Below are 27,872 nucleotides of genomic sequence, written 5' to 3'. Positions count from 1 at the left end.
ACGGTGTCACGTTGAGAGTCACTGAGCTCTTCAGTAAGGTGATTCTACTGTCAATGTTTGTCTATGGAGATTGCATGGCGGTGTGCTCGATTTTATACACCTGTCTGTGGCTGAAATAGCCGAAACTACAATGTCATACTCTTTTTGACCAGACAATTTCTGATTGATGGGCTACACATACTGAAAAAGAGGGTCACTATTTCGCTCACTCAGACACTTTCTCCGGAAAATTATGAAAAACAGAGAAACTAAAGATACATTAGTTGCTATCTTTTTTTCTCTGTACATTTTTGGGGAAGCCTGGCTTCCCTTGTCATCCATCAGTACACGTCATTGCTATTCCTGCTCTTTTCCCATGATCCATCAAACGCATTTATTGTGTCAGGTTCAATTTACACGTTTTTCAGTGCTTATTTGAATGTTATTGAGAAAACAGAAAGGTGTCAAATAGTTTTTTCTCAAACATCCTTTCTGAATTCAAAATTATTCGTAGACGTAATCATCTACTTTTTAATCTGATTGCAATATTTTTGCTGGTAACATAACGAATTACAGTTAGAGTTTTTTGATAAACCGTTACTCCACAATGCTGAGTGTCTCTAGTGTGGACATTACAACACACACAGAGCAAATGGAAATTCACTGCTCACTGTCTATATCTGTTGACCTACTCCATTGTCTCTATTGTGAACATTACATTACCCATCAAATAGAGCTCTGCTTACTGTATGCCAATGATCTACTGTGCAATGGTCTCTCGTGACAGACCGTCAGCACAATCAGATTTGCTTCCAGGTTCCAATGATCAAATGTGAGATTATGTTGTCATTATTGGAAAATTAAGTACTTTGTATAATAACAACAAATTGATAATGAGTAAAATATCATGAAACAGCTATATTATGCATTCCAAAGCCATCATATATCATTTCAGCAACATAAAACAACCATTCTATGCTCTGGTCAGATAGCCTACATAAACCATAAATCTACAATCTTTGCATTTTTTGTCACAGTTAACGAGAAATGTGCCAGTGACAGGTCAGTTAACACTGTCCTTTGTGAAGAACTGGGAGAAATGGGAGATGACAAGGAGAAGTCATGGCTGGGGATGATGTTGAAATCCCCTCAGAGTAGAGGCACAAATCCCCATGTCTAGGAAATCCGGGCTCCATCTTGGATAAGCCCAAAGCTCTCCGAACTGGACCCAATTTACAAAATGCTTTGATGGAGAGTTCATTTGAGTAAAAATGTACATCTTGAAACTTGGAGCTATCTGAGGCCATTTGAAAGCTATAACTGTATTATAGAAACCATAAGGCATGCGTAAAGAGATCTTCATTATACCTACTAATACTGCAATACCACTGTCTTAGAGTTTGATGTAGAGTGTGAAAGGATTTGGAAAGGATCAAATCTATAAAACAAAAAAAAGCAATGATCCATATTGATGATTGTCAAAAACTGGACATTCAACCCATGTTTCATTTGAACCATTTACAAATCTCCCTGTATAAATATTATATCATGTACATATTGAAGGCTATAACGTAACTGTTGAGCAAATATTTGTCTTTTTGAACATATGCTCATATTTGTACATTAAACTGAGTAACAGTTAAGCCCGCTGAATTTCTAAAAGGAACCAATTGAACCTGCCTTGAAGCAGGTCTAATGGTTAGCAGGGAATGACAGTATGTTGATATTGGAGTCAGAATACAAACAGAAAGCACCAAGATGCTCAGAAACTCTTCAGTGTGAATTATTGCAGATAAATCAGGGTAATCAAGTGCAGCAGCATTGGATGAACGCTGCAGTGAAACCCAAATAAATAAAAGTCAATTTTCCACAGTATGGAAACATTGGCAAGTATCAGGTGGAGAAAAATAATTACATTGCTGTAACGGTGGGTGAGTGATGGGTGTGGAGTCAGACGCAGAGAGCAAAAGTAAACGGGAAAAAACGCTTTAATGTCCTCTACAAAGTAACAGGTCCAAACATGGGTGAAGCCCTAAACACAGGTGCAAACAAACCCAAAACCACTGTTACAAAACCCGGACAGCGAAAACCCAAAAGACAACGATACACCACAAACGTAACAATAACAACAGAACACTGGAACAAAATAAAATAATGTGCATCAACGAAACAGTCCCATGTGGCGACAAACACTGACACGGAAGGTATGATTCTCAAATCAGAGACAACAATTGACAGCTGCCTCTGATTGAGAACCATACTAGGCCGAACTCAAAAACCAACATAGAAAAACAAACATAGACTACCCACCCCAACTCACGCCATGACCATACTAAAACAAATACAAAAAGAAAGAAACTAAGGTCAGAACGTGAGAGTACCCCCCCCCCCCTCAAAGGTGCGGACTCTGGCCGCAAAACCTGAACCTATAGGGGAGGGTCTGGGTGGGCGTCTGTGGCGGCTCTGGCACGGGACGTGGACCCCACTTCACCATAGTTTTTTTGCGCCTCTTAGCCCGCCTCCGTGGCCTCTTTAGAGCGACACTCGCCGCCGACCTTGGACTGGGGAGGGCGATTCTGGCATCGCCTGGCTGACTGATGGATCTTGCAGCTCCTGGTTGGCTGGCGGCTCTGGCGGCTCCTGGCTGACTGACGGCTCTGGCGGCTCCTGGCTGACTGGCGGCTCTGGCGGCTCCTGGCTGACTGACGGCTCTGGCGGCTCCTGGCTGACTGGCGGCTCTGGCGGCTCCTGGCTGCCTGGCGGCTCTGGCTGACTTGCGGCTCTGGCAGCTCCTGGCTGACTGGCGGCTCTGGCGGCTCAGGACAGACTGACGGCTCTGGCGGCTCAGAACAGACTGGCGGCTCAGGACAGACTGGCGGCTCTGGTGGCTCAGGACAGATGGGAGACTCTGGCGGCTCAGGACAGACGGGTGGGGCTGCCACCGGAGGGCTGGTGCGTGGAGGTGGCACCGGACAAACCGGACCGTGAAGGTGCACTGGAGCTCTTGAGCACCGAGCCTGCCCAAACTTACCTGGTTGAATGCTCCCCATAGCCAGGCCAGTGCGGCGAGGTGGAATAGCCCGCACTGGGCTGTGCTGACGAACTGGGGACACCATGCGTAAGGCTGGTGCCATGTACACCGGCCCGAGGAGACTCAAAAACCAACATAGAAAAACAAACATAGACTGCCCACCCCAACTCACGCCCTGACCATACTAAAAGAAAGACAAAAACAAAGGAACTAAGGTCAGAACGTGACAATTGCATCAATAATATATTTATAACGCTTTGCCAAGTATCCCCCCGGGCGAATCAAGCCAACAATGTGGTGTTTTTTCTTCATCTTCTCAAAAATGTTTAATGAATGTTTGTCCTTGGTGCTGCCTGCTAGCATTCTTGGTGGCTCTCCAGGTCTTTAGATCCCATTTGTTCTTCCAGAAAACATATTCATAATATTGACAAATGAATTAGTTTGAGAGGCTGTTCCAAGCCCACCACACCCCATACCCATTTTCACATCCACACACATACAGATATACACCACAGACAAACTATCTCCAGCGAGAGCATTTGACACTGTAGCACATCTCCCAATAGGCTTCGTTGCTATTGAAATAGATTATTTATCATTTATCAGAGTTAACTGTAATTACTTTTTAACTCAGTTGCAAGGCTAACAAAGCGTGTGTTACGTATCTTTTTACTGCTTTAAGGATGAGCTTTATGTATTCAGCATCCACATGTATACATCAATGACTACAGACAAATGTATAATATGATCATCGATCTTACAGGTTTGACAGTAAACATATGGCTGTCCATCTTTCAGACTGCCAGTGTTTCATTGCCACTGATACTGCGATATCAGTCTACTGTGTTACTGTGTTGCAGCATTGCACCATACCAATCTACTGTGCCATATTTTGTATTTCAATCTAATTGACTCTGATTCTCTCTGTTTCTCTCTCACTGTTACCACCATCTGCTTGTCCATATTGTGTGATCCTGCATTTGGTCCTTGCGGCTCTGCTCCAGACGTCACTTTTGGCCTCCTCCTCGGTGTGTTTGTGGTATGTGGCTTGGTCCTGCTGACTCTTTGTGCCTTCGCCTCCTGGAAGCTGTGCTGGGTGCCTTATTTGCGGAATAAAGAGGCAGCGGCCCTCTCCTCCAACTCTGCAGCCATCACTCCGGCCTGTGGTCCCCCAGACGACTGCCCTCCCTTCCACCTCCACCTTCACCCTCCTCACCCCCTCCACCACAACCAGCACAAGTTCCTCCCCAGCCCCAACCAGCAAAAGTCACCGGTTACCATGGCAACGGATAAGGTGAAAGACCCGATGGGTTCCATGGGATTCCTAGAGGCTGCTGTGAAGATAAGCCACACATCGCCTGACATCCCCGCCGAGGTGCAGCTCTCAATGAGGGAGCACTTTTTGAGGCGCACGCAACGCATGCAACGGCAAGCCACTGAGCCCGCTTCTTCCACCAGGTCAGCACCCACAGCACGCACGCACACACACACACACACACACACACACACACACACACACACACACACACACACACACACACACACACACACACACACACACACAGACATGCTCCCTCACACAAATAAACACACACACCACACACACACACACGGTCAGAAAAATTGAATGGCTATAATAATAAAAATAAAAAGATTAAAGTTTAAAGAACCTGACATGTACACAGGGACAGTACAGGCCAAATCTCCAAATCATGATAGAAAAGCCAACGTTTAATCTACCTGAAACCACTTCAGCATTTCACTGCCACACAGGCATACACACATATGCGCGCACACACACACGCACACACACACACACACACACACACACACACACACACACACACACACACACACACACACACACACACAGAAGCATGTTCAGAAAAACTGAATGGGTCAGTTAGTCAGCAGAAATATCTATAGTCCGTTAGAAAGAAACTTCATAGGGACCTCACAAAAAAACGGCAAAAATAACGTCACTAACAAAGTTACGAATGAACTTTTATCTGAATTCAATTTGTTATTCCACAGCTGTTTAAAAATACAAATGGTACATGATTATCATAGTGAAAAAGACAATTATGTTTCAATTTGATTCGGTCCTCCCAAGCGCTTGTGTTACTTTTTGCCTGTGAGCCATTTGGTGCTGTTCATTTAATATAAGGTTAATATCTCCAGACCACTTCATGATGAGTAATGCAATACACTTAAAAGTGTAAAATCACCAGTAAAACAACCCCAATTATTTTTGGATGTACCTCAAATTATTTTTCAATAACATAATCTCTGTGCTCTGTTGTCTTGAAATACCCATACCCATCCTGAATAACAGCCCCCTAAGAGTAGGACAATTTATACTACTGACTAAGATAAATTGAATTGGGGACCATGTAGTTCTAGGTTGCAGAAACACTATTAAGATTCGAGAAACCACTTGGAATTGAATTCACCTGCTGGGCACTCAAGCAATTTTTCAAAACACTGACCTTTCCAGACGCCACAATGAAGCTGTTCATATTCTCCCTCTTCTCCTCTCTCTCTGCCTTTTTACACACCGCATGTCGCTACTACAGGCTGAATGGTTTAGTGGGGTTCTCATATTTCTCCCTCCTCTCTTCTGTCTCTGCAGACACAGCTCATTCAAAAGGCACCTGCCCAGGCAGATGCAGTCTATCAGCCTGGACCTGGGCAATGACTATGCGGATGAGGATGAGCAGCCCACCAGCATCGGACGCATCAAACCAGAACTCTACAGACAGAAGACCTTGGATACAGACGAGTCCGCCAAGAACAGCAACGCCAAGAACTGCGGGAAGATCAACTTCTCCCTGAAGTACGACTATGACAATGAGGCCCTCCTGGTCAACATCCTCAAGGCCTTCGACCTGCCCGCCAAGGACCTGTGCGGCAGTTCCGACCCCTACGTCAAAATCTATCTTCTCCCAGATCGCAAGAAGTTCCAGACGCGCGTCCACCGGAAGACGCTCAACCCCACGTTCGACGAGTCCTTCCAGTTCCCCGTGCCTTATGATGAGCTGGCTGTTAGGAAGCTCCACATGAGTGTGTTTGACTTTGACAGGTTCTCCAGACATGATATGATCGGGGAGGTGGTGGTGGATAACCTTGTTGAGACGTCAGACCTCTCCAGGGAGACAGACATTTGGAGGGACATTCAGTTCGCCACAACTGTAAGAATGTCTGTCTGTTTGTCTTTGACTCAAAGCAGAGTTGACATAGCCTGATCCCAGATCTGTTCGTGCTGACCAGCCTAAAGTTAACATTACTTATATTTGAAACCAGTTGTAATAATCTCATTCAAATCATATGCCCCCCCTTCCAGCAGAACAAAAAATGATGAAGAAATGTGAGTTCAGCATGTCACAAATCTTTTGTTGAAGTAAGAATGTATTCAAGTCATATGAAATTATAGTAATTATAAGCTAAAGGCATAAAAAGTACATGTAATCATCGCAAAGGTCATAAAACTGTCTCGGCAAAAAAATTGAGCCCTCCAACGAGATACTGAAGTGGTCATTATATTTGACAGTAATTCTATTTGGATGGTGTCCTGAGGATGTCTTGATGAATAGTGCACTATGCTGTTGGCATCCGTTTGGATTCTATTGGAGTCTACATCACTCTGGCATCGTTCTGGCATCACTCTGGCAGCTCTCTGGTCTGAGGGGTACCTCTGTCAGATTATTTTATTTGGCCCGTATTGTTAGACTTCAGCTGCTTTTGGAGGGCAGTTCAATAATCTAGTAGTTATTGCTAAAGTGGCAGAAAGCAGTTGGCTCGTTGCTTAACAAACACATATTATTGAACAAGGACTCCCAGCCAAAACTCCCTCAACCACAGTGTTATATAAAGTAATGTATATAGTAGACGGACAAGGACGGTTCTAAATGTAATTGTTGCGTTGAGGATGTAGTAGCAGGCATAAAGGGTTTGAGGTGCATGTACTAGGCCTACCTTTAATATGAGCCTTGAACTGAGTGAAAGTACTGTTTACAAATGGGGGATGCATAAATAACACCGACCCACTTGGATCAGGAACATCAAGAGTGTAGAGGGGGCTGAGGGCTGGGAGGAGGGCAGGGTGGAAGACTTATTGACTTCAGGCAGTGTCTTAGAGCATGATCCATACAAACTATTTTGAGAGGGGTTTCTCACTAATCATAGGCCGCATGATGCATAAATGTTTAGGTAAGCCTGATTTATACATCTATAGGTAGGCCAACTGTGTCCACTGTTTCATCCTGTGGTGATAAAGTGATAAATGATAGTGGCTGATCACAAACTCAGAGGAAGTGAATGGTTGGGGCCGTATTGCTTGAGAATCAGCTTCAATCTAAAGTCTTATCCTGGCTCAAACCCTAACTGTAGCATTTTCCCTCATAACACTGACACTTGCATCCCTTGCCTTAGCACCACACCCCAGTTTTAATCCTGGCCCTTTAACTACTGCAAACCTGCACTGGTGCCGTGAAAAGCAATACTGTTTAACAAAGAGGAGGCATTAATAACAGGTAATACTGTCTCCAGACAGAGAGGGCAAGGGAGCCGTGCGTAAACTAAATGTTCTGACATTACTGAAGTCTTCACAATGATTCATTAGCTCCATTTCATAACTGTAAATGTCAATATTGCATACAGTTCACGTACCACATTAGTCTTCTAAGATGCTCTGGACTAGAAAGTATTTTATGACACATTTGCTGTGGACTCATATTACTGCACGGAATCCAACTTTGTCTTCATCAACCAAATTCCCTCTCCCATTGGAGTGCTTTAGCTAAATCAGCTTTAAGTGCTTGAGACATTAAGTCCACATCACATCCCAAGTCATGGGATTTCTCTGTCAGGGGGGGGGGGGGGGGGGGGGCTCACCATAGCCCATTTAAAGTGATTAGAACCTCACCAACTTTAATGCATGTTCATGGGATGAAGCTTAGTCAGAACACCCTGGGAGAGACTGAGAACGAAACTTTCACTCCACATGAAATACTAACATTACATTTTAAACTCTTAACACTCCACATTAAATATTAACATTACATTTTAAACACTTAACACTACACATGCAATACTAACATTACATTTGAAATGCTTAACACTCCACAGGTGGCCATAAAGTAGACATTTTTCACTGTCCTGCAGATTTGTCTCTACAACTTCCTCAGTGTGAGCCTGATACTCAGTTCTGTTTGTGATGACAGGCTTCACACCAATATCTCTTGAGGGATTTTGGAAAAGCATTGGCTGCTTCACAATCCATTTCCATTGTAATGTTATTGCCCTTGCGCCAGTAGGGCTTGAAGGCATCCTTCCAGTGATGTGTGTCACATTAGTTTGTTTCTCTGTTTGTTCCCACAGGAGAGTGTAGACTTGGGAGAGATCATGTTCTCACTATGCTACCTGCCAACCGCAGGACGACTCACTCTCACCGTCATCAAGTGCAGGAACCTCAAGGCCATGGATATCACTGGATATTCAGGTAGGCAACCTTTATTTGTGTGAGGGAGCATGTCTGTGTGTGTGTGTGTGTGTGTGTGTGTGTGTGTGTGTGTGTGTGTGTGTGTGTGTGTGTGTGTGTGTGTGTGTGTGTGTGTGTGTGTGTGTGTGTGTGTGTGTGTGTGTGTGTGTGTGTGCGTGCGTGTGTGTGTGCGTGCGTGCGTGCGTGCGTGCGGGTGTGGGTGGGTGTGTGTGCGTATGTGCTCTCGTGCACATTTGTGATGAAGTCAAAGTGAAAATAAACCCCGGCTGTAACATATCAAATTATAGATGTTATCAAATGCTGAATAAAAAGAGCAAACGAAGGGAAGTCCTCTCTAGTGCTGAGCTCTGTTTCTGTGAGAATCTTTTCATATTCACCACTGGCAATTTGAAGATGTCACCTACAACTACTCATTTCTCTGAGGTTTCAGTCAGTGTTTTTATTCTAATCTAGGTGTGTCCCAGGTGGTACCCATTCCCATATAGTGCACTACAAAGGGCTAAAAGTTGTGCACTATGTAGGAAATAGGGTGCCATTTGGGATGTAGGATAACAAACTGCTGTTCCATATTCAGTTTATATTATCAATAACCAAATATAATTTGAGGAAATATGTTTGCTTGCGAATACAAGTGACATTCTCTGTTCTCTAAATGCTGTGAATCTTGTAGTATGTATTTCAAACAATTATTTTATTATTTGTTATTATTTTTCCGCTCATCGTTAACGACATTTTACAAGTTTAACATCCCTTCTCAGTTGAGGATTTAAATGTCTACCAATTGTTGCTGGATTGAATTGGATCTGTGTGCAGTAAACCATGGCTAGTAAATTGTACCCTGAAGCATATTTGGTTGCAAAGCAAGCACTCTTTATATTGTTGTGTATGGATCTAAGGCAGCTTACATCTGACTAGTTTACTGGCATAATGGATTATAGGAGCTGAGGGATGAAGATTGAAATCAGTATTCACCACGCCAATATGTTTCACTTTATTCCATTAAAACACTATTTCAGCAGCTTTTGCTTCCTCCTCTTTCAATACATGAGGTGATTACTCATCAATATCAAATGTACAGAGATTTATTTCAGACCTTTCCAAGGATGTTATTGTTATATTTAGGTGTATAGGTAGCATAGGAGTATAATACACATGGGAAATTTACTTTATGGGAAATGAAATTGATCGCTGCAGCATCAAAATGTATGTGTTGAGTTATGTTGAGGTCACTGCAGGCTTAATAAGAATAGCGTTATGTTCTCACATACTGAAACAATACCTGCATGCTTCAAATTTCAAGTGTTATTAGTCGTATGTACACTATACACATGGTATACATCATCCAACAAAATGCTTATTTGCAGGTTCCTTCTCGACAATGCAACAACAATAAGAAATAATACAAGATAAGAATACGAACATGAAGTAAATGGCTCAGTAGAATAGAATAAACATCTTAGCAGGAAGGCACAATTTATAGTCCAATATTTACACGTGTTTTTGGGAAAGGGGGGATTGGGGGGCAAGTGTTTAAATTGTGCATTATTTAGCAATAATAATACGAGTCTGGCATCAACAGATGGGATGCGTGTCTAGCATGAATGTGTGTCTCTGTGTGTGCGTGTGTGTGTGTGTGTGTGTGTGTGTGCGTGTGTCTGTGTGTGTGGATGAGTTTATATATGTGTGTGTGTGTGTGTGCGTGTGTCTTTCCCTGTGTGTGTGTGTGTGTGTGTGTGTGTGTGTGTGTGTGTGTGTGTGTGTGTGTGTGTGTGTGTGTGTGTGTGTGTGTGTGTGTGTGTGTGTGTGTGTGTGTGTGTGTGGATGAGCCTATATCTGTGTGTGTGTGTGCGTGTGTCTGTGTGTGTGTGTGTGTTGATGGGTATATATCTGTGTGTGTGTTCATGCATGTGTGTGTGTGCGTGTGTCTGTGGATTAGTGGATTAGTGGATGAGTGCATATCTGTGTGGGTGTATGCGTAAGTGAGCGAGTGCATGTGTGCTAAGGTGCAAAGAGTCAGTGCAGGTGGTCAGTCCAGTTCAAGTGTTCAGCAGTCTGATGGCTTGTAGATAGAAACTATCTCTGAGCCTGTTGGTATCAAACATCATGCTCCATGTGGGGTCCTTGATAATGCTGCATGTCAAGTGTTCTGGTGATAAATGTACAGAATCTCTTTCTCAAATCAAGGATTAAAACACAAGGAGATTTCTGGGCACCACGATTAATCTCAAGATAATGCGCCCATAGAATATAGAATTTACATCCTGATTTATATCTTATAGCTTTTTCTCTTTTTCACTTCAGATCCCTACGTCAAAGTGTCCCTCATCTGTGACGGGAGGCGTTTGAAAAAGAAGAAGACGACCATCAAGAAGAACACTCTGAACCCCACATACAATGAGGCCATCATCTTCGACATCCCCCCAGACAGCATGGACCACGTCAGCCTGCACATCTCAGTCATGGACTATGACTTGTGCGTATAACACTTTGATTTAATCTTGGCATCCATAAGACAAATCTGGCATGCACTTGGCCAGCTACTTGGTAACAGTCTGTCAAGCACTGTCAAAAAATTCAACTCAGATGGTTCTCTCAGAATATTCAGCATCTGTGTAGTTTGCACAATACGCCCCCTAGAATAGAACAGTGCTTATGATGTCTATCATGATGTCTAAAATAAAAGTAAACACTACAAATAGAAAGAATATATCAGGAGTCAGAACATTCACTTCACTGGTTGAATGGAAGCTCTGAGGGTAGTCTTTATCAACTAACGTGGCAGCTGCCGACTGGCGAACCGACTCTACTTTGAGGCTATCAGCCAAGGCTTCCTTGTTTTGTACCAGTCCATCCCTTAGATCCAGGATTATGATGTGGAAGAACAGAGATCCCTTCTGGTCTGGACTTTGTTGGTGCCATTACCATTTGTAGTTGTTTATTCATCCCATTTACATTTCAGACATTATCTCTCCAAGAGATATGGAAATGACTCCTTTTAACCATAACTCGCTTTATCTTCACATGAACTGCTACTACTAATTATCACCTCTCCCTTTTAACTTTCCATCTTGCAGGCGTATCCTCTGATAACTAAATGTATACTGTACTTGTTATAAGGGTTGGAGAGGGGTGAAATAATTTAGCCAAATTAGCTTTTTTAATGTGAATGCAAAGATCTTACATTGGTGTGTTCCCAATTTATTTTTTGATTCTATTTTGTAAAACAAATTCAGCTATGAAATCAATCCTGCATTTTGTAATGTAGTGTCTCTGAAGAGCAGGATTAGCTGTACTGTTGTGTTGATGTTGTGTGTGTTGTCTGGCCCCTGCAGGGTAGGTCACAATGAGATCATTGGTGTGAACCGTGTGGGGTGCAGTGCTGAGGGGCTTGGCAAGGGCCACTGGAACGAGATGCTGGCGTACCCACGCAAGCCCATTGCACACTGGCACCCCCTACTGGAGGCCAAGAAATCAGAGAAAGAGGTTAGTTCATACAGCACGCTGCAGTGTGTGAAGAATTCGTAGGCATGAATATTGCATATAGTAAAAAATGTAGAGACATTTTTTCAAGGATCACATGTAGGATAAATAGTCAATGTCAGATATTGTAACAGTGTAATATCTATCTTCTAACTGAAGTGTGTGTGTGTGTGTGTGTGTGTGTGTGTGTGTGTGTGTGTGTGTGTGTGTGTGTGTGTGTGTGTGTGTGTGTGTGTGTGTGTGTGTGTGTGTGTGTGTGTGTGTGTGTGTGTGTGTGTGTGTGTGTGTGTGTGTGTGTGTGTGTGTGTGTGTGTGTGTGTGTGTGTGTGTGTGTGTGTGTGTGTGTGTGTGTGTGTGTGTGTGTGTGTGTGTGTGTGTGTGTGTACGTGTGTGTGTGTGTGTACGTGTGTGTCTGTGTCTGTGTACTGCAGTGGAAAACGCGGACGGCCAGTTTAGACAGCCAGGGCTCTTGCCCCTCCCCCAGGCCTCCTTCTAGCCCCTGAGCAGAACCACCTGTGACCCTAGTGAAATGGTCTCCTCTCTCTCCTACTAATCCTACATCCTGTCTGGTCTGTCTGCCTGCGCCTGAGGAGAAACATAACCCCACTCAGTCTCTTTCTCAGTCTTCACTCTCCCTCAAGTGTAGCAGCAAAGTGATCCCGTTCCCAAGAACTGATCCTGGATCAGCATCGCTGTCAGTTGTTTGTGACGTAACAATGCTTTTTTTGAATCAACATGAAGTGTTGAACTTAGGTTTACTGATCTGGAGTCAATCCCAGTACTTGGGGTGCTTTGGATTAGTTTTATCCTGAGCTTCTCATCAAGTGAGTCCCCAAAGGGAGAGCTTGTTGTCTGAGTGGAACAACAGACTGCCGGTTCCGAGTGTATCTATCTATGGGTTGAGTCCAAATGAATGTGATCACAGTTCTCTCACAGGGACTTGGTCCAACACACTGAAGTTTCTGCTCAACACAGAGAGAGAGAGAGAGAGAGAGAGAGAGAGAGAGAGAGAGAGAGAGAGGGGGAACATGGAAACATAGTGAGAGAGCCAGTCAGTGGTCATTACAAGCTGTCACTTTATATTGGATCAGTTGGTCAAAATATGTTGCTTTCCTTAAGATAGGAAATGAAAGACTGGATTGACCTAAGGAATATCTAAAGCCGTCTGCCCTTACTATCTATCTACTAATATTGTGTGGAAGTAACAAAAACAATAAGGCACAAACAAATGTGTTGTTATTTAAAAAACAAAACATTAATTGTCATATTAACCAAGCCAAAGAAGGCAAAAAAAAACACATTTCACAATAGTACCTATGTTGAATATTTTCTCAATGTCAACCATTACATGTTCAGGAGTAATGAGCAGAACTTAAAGGGATGATTTTGACCTGTCAAATAGTGTTCATCAAATTTATAGAGAGTCATAAAGAAAAAAATATGTGCAACACATCATATAAGCACATTGCAACACCATTGATGCATAGCCTGCTGAGAGAGTCTTTCTATGGAACAAAAAATGGTTAAAAAGCACACAGACTCCGAACCACCCTTACCTCTCCCTCCTGTTTCTTTCCTTGTTAGTCTTGGTGCTCTTGCCTATTCCATCGGAGAGTGTATTCTCATTAGTCCTGCTCCCATAGGTTTTCTCTCTCAGCCGATGGTATTGCACATCTTCAGCACCTTCTTATTGTATTCTGTTCCCTGGGGTTGGTTTGAACTGTACAGCACAGTCCTCTTTCTGCAATGTATAGTTTGTATTTCCCACCAGAATACAAAGTAGATATACATTGGCTTGCGAAAGTATTCACCCCCCTTTGCATTTTTCCTATTTTGTTGCCTTTACAACCTGGAATTAAAATGGATTTTTGGGCGGTTTGTGTCGTTTGATTTACACAACATGCCTACCACTTTGAAGATGCAAAATATTTTTTATTGTGAAACAAACAAGAAATAAGACAAAAAAAACATAAAACTTGAGTGTGCTTAACTATTCACCCCTCCCAAAGTCAGTACTTTGTAGAGCCACCTTTTGCAGCAATTACAGCTGCAAGTCTCTTGGGGTATGTCTCTAAAAGCTTGGCACATCTAGCCACTGGGATTTTTGCCCATTCTTCAAGGCAAAACTGCTCCATCTCCTTCCAGTTGGATGGGTTCCGCTTGTGTACAGCAATCTTTAAGTCATTATCTTTGGTCTCTTTGTTGCCTCTCTGATTAATGCCTTCCTTGCCTGGTCTGTGAGTTTTGGTGGGCGGCCATCTATTGGCAGGTTTGTTGTGGTGCCATATTCTTGCCATTTTTTAATAATGGATTCAATGGTGCTCCGTGGGATTTTCAAAGTTTATGATATTTTTTTATTACCCAACCCTGATCTGTATTTCTCCACAACTTTGTCCCTGACCTGTTTGGAGAGCTCCTTGGTCTTCATGGTGCCGCTTGCTTGGTGGTGTTGCAGACTCTGGGTCCTTTCAGAACAGGTGTATATATACTGAGATCATGTGACAGATCACTTAAATTGCACAAAGGTGGACTTTATTTAAGTAATTATGTGACTTCTGAAGGTAATTGGTTGCACCAGATCTTATTTAGGGGCTTCATAGCAAAGGGGAGTTCACACGCCACTTTTACATTTTTTATTTCTTAGAATTTTTTGAAACAAGGAATTTCACTTCACCATTTTGGACTATTTTGTGTATATCCATTACATGAAATCCAAATAAAAATCCATTTAAATTACAGGTTGTAATGCAACAAAATAGGAAAATTGCCAAGGGGATGAATACTTCTGCAAGTAAATCTAGTATTGTTGTGTTATGGGAGTTTTCCTTATCCTTAAGTGTTCAGAACTCTCCTCCAAAAGAGGAGAACATCACCCTCGGGGGACCAATAATCAACTCTTAATTTTATATTTATTTTCTATCATGAGGCACCATTGTAACTTGTGGTTTGTAATGATCTGACTTTGAATCTGCCCATCATACAAGGACCAGTTTATTGGATATCGTTGAGGAGCTTGATCTGAATCCAAACAAATGATTTGCATTATTGAACCCTTTTTGCAATGCTTCGACAAAATCAAATTCGTCGGCCTTTACATGCAGGCAGTCATGTATGTAGCTACTTCTATTGTATGCCATACATGTGTACTATTGGATCTAATGGATGGATATATACAAAGGTTAAAGGAATCCTGATTTGATTAAGACAGCTATGTAATATTTATATTTCTTTCTACATTGTGGTACTATGATGAGTGCAGTACAACCTAATATTTGATGTCCTCTCAATAGCCAAATACAGTATGTATTAAACAGACAAAAGAAATCAAACTGATTGGTGTATAGTTTTTTGGTGCCAAATGTGCTTGTAGCAAAGGTAGACTATAATTTGCTCTGTGACAAAAATAAGGAAAGTAATTTCAGTCATCAAAATTAATATTTTCTTTCCAGTGAGACTGATTATTTTCTGTGCTATGTAGTAAACATATTGTTTCAATTATTAGAACAAATACATCATGGATTACCAATGTTTTTTTAATAATAAATGTGCAACTGAAAGTAGCCTATCATTTGAGAGAGGTATTTTAATAATATCTTCAATTTGATTAGAAGGATTCTTGTTTATCCCAGTTGGGTTATTTAAGACGTAACACAAATCAGGAATATTTATCAATGTTGTTTTATGTTGACCGTTTTAGTGTTTTGATTTGACATTGGCAAGCACATGTTTGAAAGCAGGTCTGCCTATAATGTGGGTATCAGGAAATGGGTGTTGTTTGTAGTACATGAGGAGCATTTCTGAGTAGCATTCTTCTCTACGTTTATCCCTTGAGTGCTCTAAACTGAAGCTTCTTTCTCCATGCATTCTGTCTACAGAACTTTGGCACTGGTCGTATGGTAGTAGTTGTTTGTGAATCAAAGAGGTAATTGTAACTCAATGACAGTAAAATGGTCATGACAAGGTGGCTTCTGCCTGACTACAGCTGCAGAGCAGAAGCATGTTTTAAGATGGTATAAATTAAACAGAGATGATCTGGAAGAACCATGGGAAAAGTGAACAAGGAAAATGGTTAAAGTGAATGAACTAAATAGACACACAATAGAACACTGTTTTAGCTATTCCTCCTAGAGAGAGCAAGAGTTAACCTTGTTTACTTTGTCTCCACTGTCTAAGAGACAGACAGACAGACAGACAGACAGACAGACAGACAGACAGACAGACAGACAGACAGACAGACAGACAGACAGACAGACAGACAGACAGACAGACAGACAGACAGACAGACAGACAGACAGACAGACAGACAGACAGACAGACAGACAGACAGACAGACAGACAGACAGACAGACAGACAGACAGACAGACAGACAGACAGACAGACAGACAGACAGACAGACAGACAGACTAGCCAATAGATAGTCAAAGGCCGATGTCTTGCCGTGAGTCAGTGACATTTCTCTAATTGGCAGTTGGTGAGACGCAATTCAATGAGTCACTTGTTGGATTCCCTCACACCACTATTGTTTCTTTCTGCACAATGTGATTCATTGGGTTTCCTCACATAGTATGTAAAGTTACAGTACTGGCAGACTCCTGATATCTGATTCACTACAGTTTGTTGGATTGTTGGATTCCCTCACACCACTAAAATCAAACCAAATACAACAGTGAAATGCTTACTTACAAGACCTTAACCAACAATGCAGTTTTAAGAAAAATACCTTAAAAAAAATGAAATAAAGTAAGAGATAATTAAAGAGCAGCAGTAAAATAACAATAGTGAGGCTTTAGACAGGAGGCACCCGCACATTGCATTACTGTTTTTTTTCTTCTTCTTTTTCTGCTCAGTGTGATTCTTCAGTTGTTCTCACATACAGTATATAGGTATACACTTGCTGGTTACATTCCTGATTAGATTCATGCCATTTCTGTACCGATATCTGATTCCCAAGTTTGTTTCTATTTGACAAAAATGGTTGAAATAACTGACTGTAGATTTTGTTCATCCCCTGTTTCAGTAACGTGCGTTTAATAATGATGATGATCTTATGTTCTGATAATATAGCCTAGAGTGTTTGTTTCCTTAGTAGGTATCATACTAAATCTATTTAGCCTCAGTTTATGGACTGTTAAAGACCTTATAGCTTTGGCTATTATTATTATCGTTATGTTCCTCAATATGATGTTGTATCCCTTCCATTCCTCATGGATAGCTCTGACTTTTTGTATTGAAGATTTGTACTTGTAATATAACTGTTTGACAACTGTTCTTGTAATTGAAGCCAAATGTTGTTAGTTCAGATAAGGGTTTTGTTTTATTTTTGGTTGCTTTTAAATCCTGAATCGTTATGACTCATAATATGAGGTCCAATGTGTAATAAACTGATCAAAAAACTATAATTGTATCAGTTGTTATATATGTATATACATTCATGAGCAGTATTGTAGCAACAGAAGACATGTTTTGAATTATGGTGGTGCAAAGTTGGGTTCAAAACGTGGAGTACTATTTCTCATTTTAAGATTTCACCTAAGATTGAACTTTTTAGTGAAATAATTGTATTCTTTGTGCAGATGAACAATTTCACAACTACGTATCTCAAAGTGTACAACAAAGGGACCAAGCAGCAGGAAGACAAAATGGTTTGAACTATAAAATGTAAACACAACATGTAAAGTGTTGGTCCCATGTTTCATGAGGCTGAAATAAAAGATCCCAGAAATGTTTCATACACACAAAAATCTTATTTCTCTAAAATGTTGTGCACAAATTTGTTTCCATCCCTGTTAGTGAGCATTTCTCCTTTGCCAAGATAATCCATCCACCTGAGAGGTGTGCCATATCAAGAAGCTGATTAAACAGCGTGATCATTACACAGATGTTCCTTGTGCTGGGGACAATAAAAGGCCACTCTAAAATGTGCAGTTTTGTCACACAACACAATGCCACAGATGTCTCAAGTTTTGAGGGAGCGTGCAATTGGCATGCTGATTGCAGGAATGTCCACCAGAGCAGTTGCCAAAAAAATTGAATGTTAATTTCTCTGCCATAAACCGCCTCCAACGTTGTTTTAGAGAATGTGGCAGTACGTCCAACTGGCCTTACAACCCCAGACCCTGTGTAACCACGCCAACCCAGGACCCCCACATCCGGCTTCTTCACCTATGGGATCGTCTGAGACCAGACCTTTCCAGGCCCACCCATGGCTGCTCCCCTGCCCAGTCATGTGAAATCCATATATTAGGGCCAAATGTATTTATTTAACTTGACTGATTTCCTTATATAAACTGTAACTCAGCAAAATCGTTGACATTTTTGCATGTTAAGTTTATATTTTTGTTTAGTATAAAACAAAACATGGACTATGAATAGTCAAGTTAACTGAGGGTAGCTGGGGCATAGCTGGGGCACTCGATCAAGGCTTTAACTTATACACAGTTTCTGATCTGTGCCCCTAATCAATCCAGTTGTTGCAGACATGATATTACAGTTCGAAAATACTTTATATCAAACTGTAGGAATATGTTTGATAATGGGCACCTACAGTAATGTTAAGTAAGAATTTTCTGAGAGACAAGTGTTACAGTATGGAAAATGGGTTGGTTGGTACCAACAAAAAACTCTCCATGCCAGTGATTGTCTTTACATTAAAATATGATCCATTCATAGTATTTGTACTAAAGTACCCACTGTAGCCACTTAAACCATTAGCTCCCTCTTCACAGGGTAGCAGGGTAGCCTAGTGGTTAGAGTGTTGGACTAGTAACTGAAAGGCTGCAAGATCAAATCCCCAAACTGACAATGTACAAATCTGTCATTCTGCTCCTGAACAAGGCAGTTAACCCACTGTTTCTAGGCTGTCACTGAAAATAAGATTTTGTTCTTAACTGACTTGCCTAGTTAAATAAAAGTTAAAAAAAATTTTTTTTTATGGACAGTTGTCATAGGATCTGGTTGCCATTGTCCCAGGCATAGATCTGTTTCCCCTGAGGGTTGTACTTCAGACTGGTGTGGGCTACATACCTCCTGGTACAAGAGAGGAGCCTCATCACTGTTCACCATATCATTCACGTGAAGCACACACTGCATCTGGGAACGACTTTGCTCCCTGGTGTTGTAGACCACGGCTGCCCAACCCTCTTCCTGGAGATCTGTCCTGTGGGTTTTCAGTCTAACCCTAATTTAACACACCTGATTCTACTAAATAGCTGCTCAACAACACCTTAACTAGCTGAATCAGATGTGCTAAATTAGGGTTGGACTGAAAACCTACAGGACAGAAGATCTCCAGGAAAAGGGTTGGGCAGCCCTGGCAAAGACCGTCCCACAGACCACGAAGGCTGCCTCCACATTCTCCCGATGACACTGTGTGTCCCACATCTGCTCTATATCCAGGCTGCCTCAGACCATCTTAAGCCAGGTTAAGCGACTCACTCTGCGTGGTGGCATACAAAACCCAGAAGCATTCCTCATTGGCAGCCATGTCCAAAACAGTCTCTGGGTTGAGGCTGTAAACGGGTCTATGGTCCACCGCCTCCACTGGAAAGACAGCACTGTCTGTCACCCAATCAAATAACATTTTATGGGTCACATACACATATTTAGCAGATGTTATTGCGGGTGTAGTGAAATGGTTGTGTTCCTAGCTCCAACAGTGCAGTAGTATCTAACAGTGCAGTAATATCTAGAAATGATTCACAACAATACACAAATCTAAAAGTAAAATAATGGAATAAGGAAATATTTAAATATTAGATCAAGCAATGTCGGAGTGGCATTGACTAAAATACAGTAAGAATAGAATACAGTATATACTTATGTGATGAGTAAAGCAGTACGTAAACATTATTTTAAATATTATTAAAGTGACTAGTGTTCCATTATTAAAGTAGCATGTGATTCCAAGTCTATATAGGGCAGCAGCCTCTAAGGTGCAGGGTTGCGTAACCGGGTGGAAGCCGGCTATTTAACAGTCTGATGGCCTTAAGATCAGTCTCTCGGTCCCAGCTTTAATGCACCTGTACTGATGGGGTATTCTGGATGATAATGGGGTGAACAGGCCGTGGCTCGGGTGGCTGATGTCTTTGATGATCTTTTTGGCCTCCCTGTGACATCAGGTGCTGTAGGTGTCCTGGAAGGCAGGTAGTTTGTCCCCGGTGAAGTGTTGGGCAGACCGTACCACCCTCTGGAGAGCCCTATGGTTACGGGCGGTGCAGTTGCCATATCAGGTGGTGATACAGCCAGACAAGATGCTCTCAATTGTGCATCTGTAAAAATTTGTAAGGGTTTTAGGGGCCAAGCCAAATTTCTTCAGCCTCCTGAGGTTGAAGAGGCGCTGTTGCGCCTTCTTCACCACACTGTCTGTGTGGGTGGACCGTTTCAAACCGTTAGTGATGTGTATGCCGAGGAACTTGAAGCTTTCCACCTACTCCACTGCGGCCCCGTTGATGTGGATATGGGCATGTTCCCTCTGCTGTTTCCTGCAGTCCTGCAGATCAGCTCCTTTATTTTGTTGACATTGAGTGAGAGGTTATTTTCATGGCACCACTAACCTCCTCCCTGTAGGCTGTCTCGTCATCATTGGTAATCAGGCCTACTACTGTTGCGTCATCTGCAAACTTGATGATTGAGTTGGAGGTAAACATTATTTTAAATATTATTGCCACGCAGTCATGGGTGAACAGGGAGTACAGGAGGAGGCTGACACGCACCCTTGTGGGGCCCCTGTGTTGAGGATCAGTGAAGGGGAGGTGTTGTTTCCTACCTTCACCACCTGGGGCGGCCCGTCAGGAAGTCCAGGACCCAGTTGCACAGAGCGGGGTTCAGACCCAGGGCCCGAGCTTAATGATGAGCTTGGAGGGTACTAGGGTGTTGAATGCTGAGCTTTAGTCAATGAACTAAAGATAGGTGCTGTAGGTGTCCTGGAAGGCACATCTTGTCCAGATGGGATAGGGCAGTGTGCAGCGCGATGGCGATTGCATCGTCTGTGGATCTATTGGGGCAGTAAGCAAATTGAAGAGGGTCTAGGGTGTCAGGTAAGGTAGAGGTGATGTGATGTGATGTGATCCTTACTGTAACTAGCCTCTCAAAGCACTTCATGATGACAGAAGTGAGTGCTATGGGGCGATAGTCATTTAGTTCAGTTACCTTTGCTTTCTTGGGTACAGGAACAATGGTGGGCATCTTGAAGCATGTGGGGACAGCAGACTGGGATGTCCGTAAACACTCCAGCCAGCTGGTCTGCTCATGCTCTGAGGACACGGCTAGGGATGTCGTCTGGGCCAGCAGCCTTGCGAGGGTTAATATGCTTAAATGTCTTACTCACGTAGTGGAAGAAAGTGTGGGCAAGATGAGTGGGATACAGATATGCTGGAATATAGTAAAGTGGTATTTTCTTCAAAGAGCTTTTTGATGGTCAACAGTCAATTGGATCTCTCAAGACAACAAAGAAACGTCCTCTCAATCAGGATAGAGTGATTCCAAATCATTAACAACGATGGGTACTGCTGTGTATGCATGGAACACTCCTTAAATATGGGCTTTCAAAGTATAATATCACTGACCTACGGTTAGTATCCTGTTCCCCTTTTCAGATAGAGTAAAGCTTAACTTATGCTTCCCAGTCGAAACAGTTTGTGCATATATTATGACAACGTTTTGTGATGTTTTGTTCGTTTTGGTCTTCGGCAGTTTTGGGGGGAGCTGTTCGTGCACACGCCATTTTCTCTTAAGGCAAGTCGGTAGCTGAAGTCTATGTCCCTTCGTCTGTGATTGTTCAACTGTAGTATTCCTAGTAGGAGTGGGAACTATGGACGGGATTTTTCAATTAAGTGTTTGTTGTCAGTCAACGAGAGACGAATAGTTTTCACGCACATTCTTTCACTTGAGAAATACTGCACCAACATCTTAGTTAGGTGTAAAATTCTGTGACTAAGACCTCAGGAAAAACTTAGAAATCAATTACAGATTTCTGGATTTATCTTAGATGAATTCAGACTTTTTTGAGGAAATGTTGGCTCAAGAGTGACAAATAATAACATCACCGCTTAGCTATAGGGAGTATGCAAACACAGATGTTCGCGTCGCCTAGCCAAGTTCTGCTAGGAGCAAACCAAACCTGTTTGCGGACACCTTAAGAGCCCTTGGTAAATGCTTTACATTAATGTTATAACTGTTTTTTTTATTATAAACTAATGTATAAACTAATAATTCCTGGTTTATAAACTACTTCTCAACCTTTTATGAATGCTAAAACTCTTAGTGATGCTGAAACTTTTTATGATGCGGAAACTCTTTTCTCTGTGTTTTACATTCTATGTTATACAGTTGACCAAATTAACCTACTGTCTGTGAAATAGGAATTTGAATCACAACGTTATTTATACCAACCTGCTGTGAGTCATGTTGTAGGTAATAAAGACAGAAGACAAGAGTCCATGTGGTACAAATAGGAGAGTGGTACAACCTGCCCAAAATTAACTACTAGCTACCCATTGATTCAAAACGCATGTCCAGCTGCAAATAAAATACTTGAAATAAATGTGTGTGTGTTGCCTATTTTCAGGGGAGGACACTAACTGCCAATAGCTGTATAATGCTTAGCGTAAGGCAAAAAATCTGTAACCCTGCTCCATAAGCCAACAGGTCTCTCTCAGCCAAGTCTCTGTCAGGCAGGATAATAAAGGCTCTAGATCAAAGGCAATCATCCTGTGCAAGACGTCAGAGCTCCCCCAACTGCCTCCCACTGCTCCTCTCTCTACTCACCCAAGTACCCATCCTCCTCCTCTCCCCCTTTCTTCCTCTCCTTCACCCTGTCCTTCACCCTCTCCTTCACCCTCTCCTTCACCCTCTCTTTCGCCCCTCCTTCACCCTGTCTTTCACCCTCTCCTTCACGCTCTCCTTCACCCCTCCTTCACCCTGTCCTAGCTGGATTCTGGGTCTTGACATAGTCCATTTCTCTCTCCACACGGTCCACCCAGACCCCTGTCCCCTCCAGGTGTTGGCACAAGGTACCATGGTCCCTTAGTCATATTTATAAACTCAGCAGAATGCTTCTTGAAGTGCTGCAACTCTGTGTTGTAGTGGTTAGACTGCTGGTGCCATATGAGAATACGATCCTGGAAGAAGATCACGTGTTATCAAGGATGTTGATTTAGTGTGTGACCCAAGATTAAGCATTATTATAAACTGGGTGGTTTGAGCCCTGAATGCTGATTGGCTGACCACTATGGTATATCAGACCGTATACCACAGGTATGACAAAACATTTATTTTTACTGCTCTAATTAAGTTGGTAACCAGTTTATATTAGCAATAATGCACCTCGGGGGTTTGTGATATATGGCCAATATACCACGGCTAAAGGCTGTATCCAGGCACTCCGCGTTGCAACGTGCTTAAGAACAGCTCTTAGCCGTGGTATTTTGGCCATATACCACACATTCTCAGGCCTTGTTGCTTAATTATACAACGGATGGGTCTAATCCTGAATGTTGATTGGTTAAACCGCATTCCAGCCGGTGTCTATTCCACAAGCTACCAACGGCTAAATCTATGACGTAACAATTCTACTTTGTCTTGGGCCTAACAACACCTGTGCCAATATATCCTCCAAACACCGGCTTCTCTGTCATTATCACTTAATTGTAATGGTTGAATGTAGTCTCCCTAAAGCATCGACACGTTCATTACAATCAAACACAAATGTCTCAGTGTCTAGGCTTCAAACAGCTCTGAGGTAACTAATACGTTTTGGTGTTAGAAACACACAACCTTCCTCATTTTTTATTACATTTTTTATTTAACCAGGAAGGGCAGTTGAGAACACATTCTCATTTACAACTGCAACCTGGCCAAGATAAATCAAAGCAGTGCAACACAAACAACACATAGTTACACATGAGATAAACAAACGAATAGTCAATAACACAATAGAAAAATCAATATACAGTGTGTGCAAATGTAGTAAGATTAGGGAGGTAAGGCAATAAATAGGCCATAGTGGCGAAATAATTACAATTTAGCATTAACACTGGAGTGATAGATGTGCAGAAGATGATGTGCAAGTAGAGATACTGTTGTGCAAGGAGCAAAAAAATAAATAACAATATGGGGATTTGGGTGGGCTATTTACAGATGGGCTGTGTACAGGTGCAATGATCTGTAAGCTGCTCTGACAGCTGACGCCTAAAGTTAGTAAGGGATATATAAGTCTCCAGCTTCAGTGATTGTTGCAATTCGTTCCAGTCATTGACAGTAGAGAACTGGAAGGAAAGGCGGCCAAAGGAGGAGTTGGCTTTTAGGGATGACCAGTGAAATATACCTACTGCAGCGCGTGCTACGGGTGGGTGTTGCTATGGTGACCAGTGAGCTGAGATAAGACGGGGCTTTACCTAGCAAAGCTTATAGATGACCTGGAGCCAGTGCGTTTGGCGACGAATATGAAGTGAGGGCCAGCCAACAAGAGCATGCAGGTCGCAGTGGTGGGTAGTATATGGGGTTTGGTGACAAAACGGATGGCACTGTGATAGACTACATCCAATTTGCTGAGTAGAGTGTTGGAGGCTACTTTGTAAATGACATCTCCGAAGTCAAGGATCGGTAGGATAGACAGTTTTACGAGGGTATGTTTAGCAGCATGAGTGAAGGAGGCTTTGTTGCGAAATAGGAAGCCGATTCTAGGAAGGAGAGTTTACAGTCTAACCAGACATCTAGGTATTTGTAGTTTTCCATATATTCTAAGTCAGAACTGTCCAGAGTAGTGATGCTAGACGGTGCGGGCAGCGATCAGTTGAAGAGCATGCATTTAGTTTTACTGCACAGTACTGTCTTTTATCGATGGCGGTTATGATATCGTTTAGGACCTTGAGCGTGGCTGAGGTGCACCCATGACCAGCTCGGAAACTAGATTGCATAGCGGAGAAGGTACGGTGTGATTCTAAATGGTCGGTGATCTGTTTGTTAACTTGGCTTTCGAGAACTTTAGAAAGGCAGGGTAGGATAGATATAGGTCTGTAGCAGTTTGGGTCTAGAGTGTCTCCCCCTTTGAAGAGGGGGATAACCGCGGCAGCTTTCGAATCTTTAGGGATCTCAGGCGATACAAAAGAGAGGTTGAACAGGCTCGTAATAGGGGTTGCAACAATTGCGGCGGATAATTTTATAAAGAGAGGGTCCAGATTGTCTAATAATTTACGGAGGCAGAAAGTATCAGCAGCTACTCTATTAACATCAATGTCACTGTCACAGCCTCACAGGGAGAAAGACGTGTGTTGTTTATTATCTGAACGTTGTTTGGTGGTCTGGTTCAGTGGTAGTGAACAACAGTGATTGATTCAGAGTGAGATTGACAGGGAGAAATACTGAGAATGAGAAGTAATAATAACAACTGATTATTTTTGTCTGTCTCAGTTTACTTTCTCTACTTCTCTCTTGAGTCACTTATTGGATTGGATTGAATCTCACCGAAGGGAGAAAAAAAATGAATTGACTTGTTCAAATTACTAATGCAGGAGTCGAGCCAGCGGCACCCTGGGAGGAATATTGAAGAAAGCGAAAGAGAGCCAGAGGGATCAGGAAGAGTTTAATGATAAACAAATTATTCATTTCATTCAAGCAAATCTTATTTGTATTCTCACAATGTTTTTCCCATCTTTTCAGAGCTATATTCTGAATGGCCTCAAAAGAAGAAAATAACCATAACCGATTTACCTTATGGTCATAATGAATGGATAGATTGGAGCATGAACTTCTCATGGAAACATTACTATTTCAATTAACTTTAATAGAAATGACTGATACCTTGATTACTGTAGCTAATAATAATAATAATACTGTGGGCCTACAGCAGACAGGATGAGGCTGCATATTTATTCCACTTCTTGGACTCAACATATACTGTAATCAAACTTGACATTATCAGTGAAGACAGGTCATAGAATAACTACAATATATAAGGGCAGTGTATACTTTCATAGACCTAGCATATTATATTTCACAAAATAAATACTTGACATTGCAAACTCTTGATTTAATTATTAACCGCCCAACACAGTATTTTGGGCAGAAAACAATTTTGACATTATTGTTTTTGTTGTAGGCATTGATGCAACAGTTCCTCTTGTGTTCATTATCAATGCATTGTTATCTTTGCCTCTGAAGTCTCACACTGTTTAGTGTGCATGCTGATGGAAGGGAATAAGAATAGTATTCAGGCACATATAGGACAGCTAACATCCACTGATGTTCTCAAAGAGCCTTAGCCAGCGAAGTTGATGAGTCGAACAGAGTTTGCATTAATTGGATTGCTTATTCGACACATTAAGGTATACTGTATATATATATCTATATCTATATATCTATATCTATATCTATATCTATATCTATATCTATATCTATATCTATATATATATATATATACATACAGTTGAAGTCGGAAGTTTATATACACTGATGTTGGAGTAACTAAAACTCATTTTTCAACCACTCCACAAATTTCTTGTTAACAAACTATAGTTTTGGAAAGTCGGTTAGGACATCTACTTTGTGCATGACACAAGTAATTTTTCCAACAATTGTTCACAGACAGATTATTTCACTTATAATTCACTGGATCACAATTCCAGTGGGTCAGAAGTTTACATATAGTAAGTTGACTGTGCCTTTAAACAGCTTGGAAAATTCCAGAAAATTGGCATTAGAAGCTTCTGATAGGCTAACTGACATATTTTGAGTCAATTGGAGGTGTACATGTGAATGCATTTCAAGTCCTACCTTCAAACTCAGTGCCTCTTTGCTTGATATCATGGGAAAATCAAAAGAAATCAGTCAAGACCTAAGAAAAAAAATTGTAGACCTCCACAAGTCTAGTTCATCCTTGGGAGCAATTTCCAAACACCTGAAGGTACCACGTTCATCTGTACCAACAATAGTACGCAAGTATAAACCTGATGGGACCACGCAGCCATCATACCGCTCAGGAAGGAGACGCATTCTGTCTCCTAGAGAAGAACATACTTGGTGAGAAATGTGCAAATCATTCCCAGAACAACACCAACACCAAAGGTGAAGATGCTGGAGGAAACAGGTACAAAATTATCTATATCCACAGTAAAACCCGTCCTATATCGACATAACCTGAAAGGCCGCTCAGCAAGGAAGAAGACACTGCTCCAAAACCGACATAAAAAAGCAAGACTACGGTTTGCACAATCGTACTCTTTGGAGAAATGTCCTCTGGTCTGATAACAATAATAAAGCTGTTTGGCCATAATGACCATCATTATGTTTGGAGGAAAAAGGGGGAGGCTTGCAAGCTGAAGAATACCATCCCAACCATGAAGCACGGGGGTGGTAGCATCATGTTGTGGGGGTGCTTTGCTGCAGGAGGGACTGGTGCACTTCACAAAATAGATGGCGTCATGAGAAAGGAAAAATATGTGGATATACTGAAGCAACATTGCAAGACATCAGTCAGGAAGTTAAAGCTTGGTCGCAAATGGGTCTTCCAAATGGACAATGACCCCAAGCATACTTCTGAAGTTGTGTCAAAATAGCTTAAGGACAACAAAGTCAAGGTATTGGGAGTCGCCATCACAAAGCCCTGACCTCAATCCTGTAGAAAACTTGTGGGCAGAACAGAAAAAGTGTGTGCGAGCAAGGAGGCCTACAAACCTGACTCAGTTACTCCAGCTCTGTCAGGAGGAATGTGCCAAAATTCACCCAACTTAATGTGGGAAGCTTGTGGAAGGCTACCCGAAACGTTTGACCCAAGTTAAACAATGTAAAGGCAATGCTACCAAATACTAATTGAGTGTATGTTTTTTTTATTTTTTTTTATTTTACCTTTATTTAACCAGGTAGGCAAGTTGAGAACAAGTTCTCAT

The 27,872-nt window shown here is 42.0% G+C and overlaps 1 protein-coding gene across 1 annotated transcript in view; it reads left to right on the top strand.

Annotated features, from left to right (window-relative positions):
* Positions 1-17,387, top strand: part of LOC109907056 (synaptotagmin-6-like) — a 123,901-nt gene extending 106,514 nt beyond the window's left edge. The window contains exons 2-7 of the mRNA XM_031794536.1: positions 4,015-4,468; positions 5,643-6,201; positions 8,390-8,510; positions 10,812-10,983; positions 11,843-11,993; positions 12,422-17,387. Of these exons, the coding sequence (XP_031650396.1) occupies positions 4,015-4,468; positions 5,643-6,201; positions 8,390-8,510; positions 10,812-10,983; positions 11,843-11,993; positions 12,422-12,493 (1,529 nt within the window). The 3' untranslated portion in view covers positions 12,494-17,387. The remainder of the gene's footprint in view (positions 1-4,014; positions 4,469-5,642; positions 6,202-8,389; positions 8,511-10,811; positions 10,984-11,842; positions 11,994-12,421) is intronic.
* The last annotated feature ends 10,485 nt before the right edge of the window (positions 17,388-27,872 follow it).

The sequence above is a fragment of the Oncorhynchus kisutch genome, linkage group LG17 (assembly GCF_002021735.2).
Source record: "Oncorhynchus kisutch isolate 150728-3 linkage group LG17, Okis_V2, whole genome shotgun sequence".
NCBI classification, from domain to species: Eukaryota; Metazoa; Chordata; class Actinopteri; order Salmoniformes; family Salmonidae; genus Oncorhynchus; species Oncorhynchus kisutch.
Note: the sequence above shows the minus strand (reverse complement) of the source record. Positions and strands in the feature narration are given on the sequence as shown.